Source organism: Aotus nancymaae, unplaced genomic scaffold (assembly GCF_030222135.1).
Source record: "Aotus nancymaae isolate 86718 unplaced genomic scaffold, 86718_ANA_hifiasm-v0.15.2.pri h1tg000002l, whole genome shotgun sequence".
NCBI classification, from domain to species: Eukaryota; Metazoa; Chordata; class Mammalia; order Primates; family Aotidae; genus Aotus; species Aotus nancymaae.
This window is the reverse complement of record NW_026988413.1, coordinates 7,879,083-7,889,672: the sequence shown is the minus strand read 5'-3', so window position 1 is coordinate 7,889,672 and position 10,590 is coordinate 7,879,083. Positions and strand designations below refer to the sequence as shown.

Sequence of the window (10,590 nt, the reverse complement as noted above, 5' to 3'; positions counted from 1 at the left end):
TGGCATAACTCCTGTGGGGGAAACTGTCCTCTATCAGATGACCAACCCAGTGGTCTTTTGGCCCAGCAGTCCTCCTGGGAGTTCACATCTGTGCTGATATAGCAACATTGTAATGGGAAGACTGGAAACCCCCAGTGCTCCTCAGTGGGGGAGTCATTAAATGAATAATGGTATATGCACGTAACAGGTGGTACGCAGCCATTTGGAAAAATGAAGCTTTTCCAGGTCCTGGATATAGCATTGTAAGATGGGAAATCACAGGTTACTCGTGTCGTGTCTGAGATGGCAGGTGGGGCACTCATGTACCCGGGAGGATGACGGGGTACTCGTGTGGTACCCCAGAGGGTGGCAGGTGGGGCGCCATGTTCTTTCTACCTGGGGTGGCAGGTGGGCCCATAACCATTGTGGTAGAGGCCAACATCCTCAATGGGAGGGCCTGAGTGTGGGGAGGTAGGCTCTGACTCCCTAGGGAGAGAGGGACACTTAGGAGACAGACGGACCCTGGAAGTGGGACCTGAAGAGGGCCCTGGGCATCCAGTGTAGGCTGAGATGCTGGGGGCATAGAAAGAGATCTGCCGATGCCAATGTTCCAACCACTTCCAAGCTTGGTCAAGAGCCAGCTCTGGTCTTTGTGAACGAACAGATAATCGTGGGTGAAGCTAGAGGGAAGGCCGGAGTGGCGAAAGGAGGGAGGAGCCAGGCAGGGGTCAGTGACTGACCCTCAGGGCTGGTATACAGGGGCTGCAGCTGGGAACCTAGGGGGCCTCCAGGCCCAGTTTACCTCTGGGCTTTCCTCATGCTCTCCCCAGGATCACTGTGGTTTCCTCCTGGCGCCTCTCATCTTGGACAGCCATGCCCCCCTCCAGGCTGTACTAATGGCTCAGCCTGGGGCCCCAGGGACCTCCCCTACCCACCAGACTGCTCTGCCGGCCCCCTTTCCCCCCTCACTGCTGAAACCCAATCCTCTGCGGCAGCGCCGGCTCAGCACCGCCTCAGCACGGCTCCCTCCGCAGCCCCTGCCTGCCACGGTCAGCTGCGCCCCACCTGGTCTGCTGCCGAGTCCCCAGCCCAGTGCCTAGCCCAGTGGACCCACTGCATGTTCCTCAGGAAGGCTGAGCGGGACCGACGGGCCAGATCATCTCCTCCAACCCTGTCAGGCTAGTGCCTCCGTGCCTCCCAACCTCGGCTCTCTCCCACCCTCTCCTCACCTGGCCCCCTGAATCCTATCTCAGTCCTCTCAGCCCCCTGACTGACCCTCTCTCACTCCTTCCAAGCCTCTGTAGCTAGTTCCCCTCCTGAATTTTGGCCATGAAGCCCACTTCAGGCCCAGAGGAGGCCCGGCGGCCGGCCTCGGACATCCGCGTGTTCGCCAGCAACTGCTCGATGCATGGGGTGGGCCACGTCTTCGGGCCAGGCAGCCTGAGCCTGCGCCGGGGGATGTGGGCAGCGGCCGTGGTCCTGTCAGTGGTCACCTTCCTCTACCAGGTGGCTGGGAGGGTGCGCTACTACAGGGAGTACCACCACCAGACTGCCCTGGACGAGCGAGAAAGCCACCAGCTCGTCTTCCCAGCTGTCACCCTGTGCAACATCAATCCACTGCGCCGCTCGCGCCTCACGCCCAATGACCTCCACTGGGCCGGGGCCGCACTGCTGGGCCTGGACCCCACAGAGCACGCCACCTTCCTGCGCGCCCTGGGCCGGCCCCCTGCCCCGCCCGGCTTCATGCCCAGTCCCACCTTCGACATGGCACAACTCTATGACCGTGCTGGGCACTCCCTGGACAACATGCTGCTGGATTGTCGCTTCCGCGGTGAACCTTGTGGGCCTGAGAACTTCACCATGGTGAGCTGACCTCCCTACCTATCCTGCCAGGGACCCAGAGGGCCAGCCAGTCCCTACCCAGCACCCACAATCCCCTAGCCAGCATAGGCTCCCCCAAAGCCAGGGGATCTGTTCCTTCCTACCAACCATGGACTCCACACCCCCCAGTGCCACTCTGTGCAGCCCAGGAAGCTGTGCTTCTTGGGGCTTTCTGTGTCTCCCAGCCCGAGGGCAGCATGTGAGACCATACTGACCCCGGCTGACCCTAGCCTGAGGTCTGGCCTGTGGAGACCCTGCTCCTGGGGCTGGGGATCCTCCCTTGTGGGACCATTCTAGGGCAGAAGACCCCTGCCTCTGCCAGGAGGGCAGGGCTTGCTTTCCCTCCGAATTTTCAACATACTGCCAACCCCGGAGGAGAGCCACAGCAGCCCATTTCCTTTTCCCCCAGTCCCCAGAGAAACACGGAAAAACGGGCAGGCTGTGCCCTCGGCTTTGGTGGGGGCTGGAAGGCAGAAGAGCTGGGGTGATGGGCTCCCAAGAGCGTCCTGCAACATGTGCCCATGTGGAGTCTGGGGCTGGGGGCATTGAGATGTGGGCTTCAGCATTCAAAGAAGAGGCACAAACAGAGCATGAGGCAGGGCAAGGTCCCATGACCATGTGCTTGCCTGGGGGAGACAGCGGTCACCCTGTCTGCCCACCCCAGGTCTTCACCCGGATGGGAAAGTGCTACACGTTTAACTCTGGCACCGATGGGGCAGAGCTCCTCACCACTATTAGAGGTGGCATAGGCAACGGGCTGGACCTCATGCTGGATGTGCAGCAGGAGGAGTATCTACCCGTGTGGAAGGATGATGGTAGGGAGCACGCGAACGAGGCTGGGGGAGGGCATGGATTGGGTGCAAAAGGCTAGGGGAAGGAGAGGAGGTGCCGGGGTGTTCCCCAGGACCTGTGAAAGGGGCTGGCTGGCTCATCCCAGTCCTGGAGAGAGGGGTCTGCAGTATGAGGTCTCATCTGGTTGGGGAGGAGACCCGACCACAGGTTCTCAGGCCTCACAGGCCCCTCCCCAACAGAAGAGACCCCGTTTGAGGTGGGGATCAAAGTGCAGATCCACAGCCAGGAGGAGCCGCCCATCATCGACCAGCTGGGCTTGGGGGTGTCCCCAGGTTTCCAGACCTTTATCTCTTGCCAGCAGCAGCAGGTACCCTCCCGTGTGCCTCCACACCCCCTCCTTCAAGCCCACACCAACTCGAACCCTAAACCCTTAGCTCCTCAGACCTGTCCACGGGCCTCTCCCCAGCTGACCTCTCACATTCTCGGGGAAAGCCTCCTTAACCCTGTCCCCCCCACAGCTGAGCTTCCTGCCACCGCCCTGGGGTGACTGCAGTTCAGTATCTCTGAACCCCAACTATGAGCCAGAGCCCTCTGATCCCCTGGGTTCCCCCAGCTCCAGCCCTCCCTATAGCCTAATGGGGTGTCGCCTGGTCTGCGAGACCCGCTACGTGGCTCGGAAGTGCGGCTGCCGAATGATGTACATGCCAGGTGAGGGGTTGGGGTCCACATCCCGTGGAGAGCTGGGCCCAGGCAGCTGGGGCTGCTCCTCAAGCCGTCTCCCCGGCACCCGCAGGCAGCGCGCCAGTGTGCAGCCCCCAGCAGTACAAGGACTGTGCCCACCGAGCCATAGGTAAGGGTGAGCCTCCCCCACCTCCCGTCCGCCCTGCTCGGCCCGGGCCCCTAACCCGCCGGGCAGGTGGCTGACGCGGCCCGGTGGCCCGCAGATGCTATGCTTCGCAAGGACGCGTGCGCCTGCCCCAACCCGTGCGCCAGCACGCGCTACGCCAAGGAGCTCTCCATGGTGCGGATGCCGAGCCGCTCTGCCGCGCGCTTCCTGTCCCGGAAGCTCAACCGCAGCGAGGCCTACATCGCGTGAGCCGCGCGGGGCGGGCGGGCTCCTCCAAGCCGGGACCTCCCGACGGGGCGGAGCGGAGCGGGGCGGGCCGGAGCCCTCATGCGCACAGCCTGGGCGGAGGCAGCCTCTGCAGCCTCACTGGCTCTGGGGCTCCTGCTGGTTGCTTAACCTTTCTGCCCCCGGGGGATACTGGCACCCTCTCCCAGGAGTCTGTTTTTTTCCTTTTGTTAAGTCTTTACTTTTAAAAAATAGAGACGGCGGCGGAGGGTGGGGGTTGCGGAGGGGGAGGGGGGTGCGGGGAGCCGGTCTCGCTCTGTTGCCCAGGCCACAGGCTGTCTCAAACCACTAGCCTCAAGATCCTCCCTCCTCATCCTCCCAAAGTTCTGGGACTACAGGTGTGAGCCATCACCATGCCCGGCCCCTCCCAGGGTTCTTGAAAGGAGTGGGAGAACCCACAGCTGCTTCTTGCCAGCACTGGGCACCAGGCAGTGGCCAGCACACATCTGAGGACTTTCTTGTCCTCAGGGAGAACGTGCTGGCCCTGGAGGTCTTCTTTGAGGCCCTCAACTATGAGACCGTGGAGCAGAAGAAGGCCTATGAGATGTCGGAGCTGCTAGGTATGTGTGCAAGGCCCCGAGGGCTGGGAAGCTGTGGGCAGGCAGGTGGCTGTGAGGTGAAGGGTGACCCTGTCTCCACAGGCGACATTGGGGGCCAGATGGGGCTGTTCATCGGGGCCAGCCTGCTCACTATCCTCGAGATCCTAGACTACCTCTGTGAGGTGGGCCAGGGCCCCCACTGTGAGAGGCGGGAGGTGGGAGGTGGGAATCCAGGCCCCTAGGATCAGGGGAAGGCATGCACCGGCCACCTCCCATCCTGCTTGCCTTCAGGTGTTCCAAGACAAGGTCCTGGGATATTTCTGGAACCGAAGGCACTCCCAAAGGCACTCCAGCACCAATCTGGTAACAGCCCCTCTTCTGGAGCCCCTGCCAGCTCCAAGGATGCTAGGCCCCACCCCTGAAGCCTAAGACCACCATCCCACCCCAGCTGAGGAAAAACAGAGGCAGGAGGGTGTGCAGTGATCTTGACTGGTCCCTGGGAAGAGGACCTTTTCCCACCTCTGACCCTCTCCTCCTCCCACAGCTTCAGGAAGGGCTGGGCGGCCATCGAACCCAAGTTCCCCACCTCAGCCTGGGCCCCAGGTAACACATAATGGCCCCCTAAGATCAAGGGAGGAAGGGCAGCCAAGGAGGGCAGGGGCAGGCCCAGGGCAGTGGCTATGCCGGTTTCCACCCCAGCACTATGCTCTGTCCCCAAAGACCTCCCACCCCTCCCTGTGCCGTCACCAAGACTCTCTCAGCGTCCCACCGTACCTGCTACCTTGTCACTCGGCTCTAGACCTGCTGTCTGCGTCCTCGGAGCCCCACCCTGGCATCCTGGACATGTCTAGCCTGCACGTAGCTTTTCCATCTTCACCCCAAATAAAGTCCCAATGCATCAGCCTTAGGTGTTCCTCTTACAGGCTGAGGTCAGCCCAACTCAGGCATCAGAAGTCTTCTGCCAGCCATTATCCATCTGGACATGGCTTCGGAAATGTGGAGCTGGGCCCGTGAACCCCCATGAATCTCTAGGGTAGAATGGTAGTAAGAGGTTGTCAGTCATTTGCACCTCAGTCTGAGTTCACTAGACTGACATCGCAGAGAGAAAGGAGAACAGGTATTCTCCAAGCCCAGGCTTAGGTGTGAGGTGCAGAATCACAGTCAGCGATAAAGGTGTAACTGGAAGAACGTGCTGCCCAGAGCCCAGCGAAAAGAGGCAGGGAGAAGAACGTGGTGGGGAGGTGGACTCCCCCTTCAAGAACACAGCTGTGTCCTGCCTTAGATCCTGACTCCTTTCCCGCATTTGGGACCAAGTGCGGCACACGGCCTGACTCCAGATGAACAGTTCAGCCTCCCCAGCCTCCCCACAAGAGCCAAAGTCCCCAGGCTTGAGACCGTTGGGGTGGGGGTGGGGGGAACCCACCCTTTCCCTCCTGCCAGTAAGGACACACCAGGCCCCAGCCACAGGCCCAACCTCCCTCTCTTTCACTGTACCCCAAACCCTGGGAAACTGACAAATAGGGAGTGAGAGGGGGTGTTCCTGATAGAACCATATCTTTGGGGCTCTCCTGTGCCAGCCTGCAGGCCTGGGTATGGGGGATGATGAGGGAGCGCCTAGGAGGTGCCCCTGAGATCTGGAGAACCACAGGGAGAGAGCCCCAGCCCTTTTCTCTCCCCACCCTGGTGGAGAGCCCGTCCTTGCTCTTGGACACTGGCCTCCTCGCCCAGACAGACCATGTCAGGCCCTCCTCGACAGAGGGAGAGGGAGGAAGGGGTGTGCAGTGACAGTGCTGCCCTGCCCCAGGGGTGAGGGGTGAGGGTCACAGCCTCTTAGAGTAGCAGAGCAAAGTGCTGTCTTTGAGCCGGAAGCAGGGTTGGAGCCGGCAGTACCACAGCAGAGACTCCCGCCAGCCCATGGCCCCTGCAGAGCCACTTGACCACCACATCAGCCAGACTGTGGGAAAGGAGCCAATTTATGAAATTAAATAAAGTCCACAAAGGGAGTGAGAAACTCAGGCTCAGGCACCCCACCCCGGCTAGGCCCAGCACAGCTGGAGCACAGTACCCTGGGCACCCCCACCGTCCTGCCCCTCCCAAGAGGGGGCTTAAATAGGCCAGGCCCCAGCCTGGCGGCCAGAGGTCCTGGGGCCTAGGGCGGACAGAAGTCGGAGAAGTAGGGGTGCTGCAGGGCCTCTTCTGCTGAGATACGTTGGACAGGGTTACACTTCAGAAGGTTCTGGAGACGGGGGAAAGGCAGTGGCAGGTTCAGGACAGGTCACTGCCCAGAGCCTTGCCTTCCTGTAGTCCCTCTGGACAAGTGTCCCACCCCACCCTCTACCCCTGGTCACCTACCTGCAGCAGGTCCCTCCCTGTGGCATTGAGTTTGGGCACGACGTTCACCAGGGATGTTGTGGCCGGGTACATCGGGTAGGGCTGTGGAGAGGCAGGGAGGGTCAGACCAGGGGTAGGGGAAGGGTGGAGGCTGCCAGGAATGTGAAATAAGAGGGACCCTGATGAACCATGACCTCCACTCCCCATCACACCTTGTAGTCTGGCAGCTTGGTCATGGAGGGCCACTGCTCCTCGGTGGGCGTCCCCAGCAGCGTGTCCACAGGGTCAAGGATCACTCGGGGAAAGGGCCACAGCTGCATCTTCAGGGACAGGGTGAGGGATTCTTCCCCTCCTGGGAGGGATTCCTCATACCCACTGCCCTCTTCTCTCACCCTCCCTTTACCCTCCAGCTTGGGCTTAACAGAAGCAGCCCCAGCATGTCACTCACATATCCAGCCGGTTCCCATGACAATCGCTAACTAGTCTAACCCACATGCTGATGGCCTAGTCCTCATGAACCAGTCCTGCCCCATTCCCACAAAACGTGTCCCTGCTCCCTTGGGTTCCTTCCTTCACTCTGGCATCCATCTCTCACCTGGAAGGACATCCTCTTGACTTCGTCCGCCAGGGCACGCTGCCCGTCCTACAAGTGGCACCTTCTCCAGTGTGCATCTGCTCTGTGACCATCAGGGCATCCAGCACGCCTGCTCTCTCCTCTTGCCCTCAGGAGAAGCCCTACGGACCCCATCAGCCCACCCCATATCATCACTGCCCTCGCCCATTGCGCTAAAACTCCATGGGCTCTCCCCTCCCAGAGGGCTCGAGGCAGAGGAAAATGGAAGGATATCGGAAGATCCTCTTCAACTGGTCATCAACATCATTGCCGGGAAAGAGAGGCCGCCCAGCATTGGCCAGCTCTGGAGGAAAAAGAGGGGCTAAGATGTGACTTGACGGACCCCTCACTCTGAGGGACCCCCGACCTTTGAGCCCGTCCCAGGGCCTCCCTCCATTCCCCCAGCGGAGACCCTCCAAATCCTATTTGTCAACCCAAACGGGAAAGAAGGTGCCTCTGCAGTGCCCCAGCATGTCACCTGCAAAGATGCAGCCGGCTGACCACATGTCGATGGACGTGGAGTACAGCTTGGCCCCAAAGAGGACATCCGGTGGGCGGTACCACAGTGTAACCACCTGGAGGAGACCCCCCCGACAGGGACCTCCCACTTAGAGGGCTGGGGAGGAGGTTCAAGGAGGAGGCTCAGAGAGGAGAGGAAAATAATGCTTTGGGTCCTGGAGCAGGAGCTGAGGGGCTCCCTCCCCCAACCCCACATCCCAGCTCCCAGCTCACCTCAGCTGAGTAACAGCGGACAGGGATCCCAAAGGCTCGAGCCAGGCCGAAATCAGCCAATTTCAGTTCCCCATTCTGAGGGGAATGGAAAGGGAACATGGCGAAGGGCCTTTGAGCAGACTTGGGGCAGTACAGGCTCCATCCTCCCAGTCCTGTTCCCCCAGGCCCTGGTCCTAGCCTCCCCTTCCCCACCTTCTTCCCAAAAGTACCCTGTTGATTAGCAGGTTCTGGGGCTTCAGGTCCCTGTGCAGCACATTGCGGCTATGACAGAATCCCAGGCCTTTTAGCAGCTGGAAGAGGAATGACTGGGGGAAGAGCAGGGAGCAGGGAGCAGGAAGTCAGATGCCCTGAACATAACTGTGCCTAGCAGCTGGCTGGCTCCTCTCCTCACCCTGTGCTTCGCTACACCCACACACCTTTCAGCACCTGGCTCAGAGTGACACCATTCATTTGCCATCCAGGACCTGCTTTGTACTGTGCTAGGCATTTGAGGGACAACAGTAAACAAGCTGGCCCTGGTCCCCACCTTCCTGAACCATACAGCCTAATGGGCCTGGCCAGGTGGATCCTAGATCTGGCCTAGATCCCAGCCCATGATCTTCCCTTCCTGGCCACATCTAAGTATGCACACCGTGACCATCCACATCAATATCATGGTGTAGTATCAGTCAGGACTGGCTCCCCTGGAACCTGGACCAAGGCATTTGATCTTGGGCCTAGAAGAACACCTGGCACACAGTGAAGCATTCAGTAAGTATGTGTTGAATGAATGAGTGTATCTCCTTGAACCTCATTTTCTCATCTCTCGGGTGTAAATATCATTGATGTTACTGATGTCAACATCATATGATGTCCCTCTAACGCGGCCAGATTGGTATCTGAGTGCCACTGTGCAGGTCAAAGACAACCACGTGAAAATGCTCGCTAGGAGGCCCCGGCAGGGCAGAAACAGGGTTTTCTTATCCTCTGACACCCTAGAGCGTGCCTGTTCAGGGCCCAAACTTGGTGCCCAAGGAGTGCTTACACTGAAGGCAGACTTGGACCCCAGCCTGAGGGGTCCCCCAACACTCTCCTCACCTTTACAATCTCAGGATCAAGGTCACCATTGCAACTGTCAAAATACTTCTTCAGGTCCTAAAAAGGGATATGAGCGGAAGAATGGGACAGAGTTTAACCTCGGTCTGGGCCTCTATATCTTCCCAAGGCTATTGTCCCCTAAACCCTGCCTTTCACCTGGTCACAGAATTCAAAAACCAAAGTCAGCTTCTTGTCGCTGTGCAGGACATCATGAAGCCTAGAGCAAAAGAAGGGCTCAGCCAGGCAGGTCTTCCTGACAAATGTCCCAGGTCAGCCCCCACCTCCCCCAAGCAGCCACACCTCCCGCACACCTGACGATGTTCTTGTGCTTCAGCTCCTTGAGTAGGCAGATCTCCCGGAGGGCTGAACTGGGCACACCCTGCATGTGTGAGGGGGCCGGGTGGGCAACAGTCAGATCCCACTGAGCCCAGGCCCTCAACCCCCTCCCCAGCCCCTATCCCAGTCCCCAGTCCTACCTCATCATCATCATCCAGCCTCACCCGTTTCAGAGCCACGATCTCATGCGTCTCCCGGTTTTTGGCCTTGAACACTGTTCCGTAGGTGCCTAGGGGAAGGAGGTCAGGGGTCAGGGGAAGAGGATGGCGCACTCTTCCCTCACCCAGGAAATGCCTCCCAGGAGGTGAAGGCAGCGTCTGAGTGTGCAAGGGAAGGGATTCAGGGTGAAGGCAGGTGGGAGAGCTTTGTGAGTGAGGATGTGGCAGGTGGGGAGGGAGGAAAAGGTGCCTGCAGAGGCTCCAGGGGCTCGGCAAGAAGACGAGTGCGGCTGCCAGGGCAAGGATGTCTATAATGAAGGCAGTGCTTATTATAATGAAGGGTCTGGAAATAGTGAGGAGGGGTCTGGGAGAGGACTGAGGGTCTGCAGCAAGAACCGAGGCTGGGGGTCGGGGTGAGGTTGTCCAAGTGGTGCTGAGGCTAGGGTGAGAAATTCAGGAAGTGTCGCGGTTGGGAGGTCGGGTCTACTGGGAACGCTAAGATTGGAGTGGGAGCCTGCGGGAAATGCTAACACGGGGAAGATTGGTGTCTGCATGGAGTGCTGAGCTCGGGGGGCCAGGGCTGCAGCCGCTGCTGAGGTCGGAGCCTGTAGGTACTGCTGACGGCAAGAAAGCCAGGGATGCAAGGAATGCCGAAAGGTCCGTAGAGGAGCTCTTGCAGGAACATGTCGAGATTCCATTACCTTCTCCAATCTTTTCCAGTTTCTCGTATTTCTGCATCGCGGCAGCCGCGGGGACCCTGCGGGCCCTCGGTTTTTAAGACTCTGGCCCAGGCGTTGCAGAGGAGGCGGCACCCCAGCCTCCAGCCCCGCCCCGCCTGCCCGCGCAGGGCCTTCTGTGGCTTGTAGTCCTAAGATGGCGAGGTTTCCCCGCAATGCCCGAGGCCGAGGACAAGAAGACTACAACCCCCAGCCGGCTGCGCTCAGGCTCTCTGCAGCACTTGACTCCCGGGCTCTGGTTCCAACGCGGAGGCAAACCCTGGACTTCAAGTCCCAGGGAGCC

General features: G+C 59.9%; 2 protein-coding genes across 3 annotated transcripts; one reads left to right on the top strand and one right to left on the bottom strand.

Moving 5' to 3' along the window:
- The first annotated feature begins 733 nt into the window (after positions 1-733).
- ASIC3 (acid sensing ion channel subunit 3) lies at positions 734-5,226 on the top strand. 2 transcript variants are annotated; one of them, XM_012443162.2, is made up of 11 exons: positions 734-1,842; positions 2,525-2,675; positions 2,892-3,019; positions 3,171-3,360; positions 3,446-3,502; positions 3,597-3,744; positions 4,253-4,344; positions 4,426-4,505; positions 4,615-4,686; positions 4,868-4,926; positions 5,023-5,226. In XM_012443162.2, exons 1-11 carry the CDS (start codon positions 1,309-1,311, stop codon positions 5,120-5,122), a joined length of 1,611 nt encoding a protein of 536 aa, XP_012298585.2. In that variant the 5' UTR covers positions 734-1,308; the 3' UTR covers positions 5,123-5,226. The 2 variants fall into 2 exon arrangements, with proteins under 2 accessions (XP_012298585.2, XP_012298591.2); XM_012443168.2 differs by having other exon boundaries at positions 964-1,842; positions 5,044-5,224.
- A 1,051-nt stretch (positions 5,227-6,277) lies between these two features.
- On the bottom strand, positions 6,278-10,372 carry CDK5 (cyclin dependent kinase 5). Its single transcript, XM_012443181.2, has 12 exons — positions 10,272-10,372; positions 9,553-9,641; positions 9,388-9,455; positions 9,233-9,293; positions 9,077-9,133; positions 8,209-8,304; positions 8,000-8,074; positions 7,746-7,842; positions 7,502-7,571; positions 6,867-6,927; positions 6,676-6,756; positions 6,278-6,559 (listed from the first exon to the last, which is right to left on the bottom strand). The coding sequence occupies exons 1-12, from the start codon at positions 10,306-10,308 to the stop codon at positions 6,473-6,475; spliced, it is 879 nt and encodes a 292-aa protein (XP_012298604.1). The 5' UTR covers positions 10,309-10,372; the 3' UTR covers positions 6,278-6,472.
- Positions 10,373-10,590: the final 218 nt, after the last annotated feature.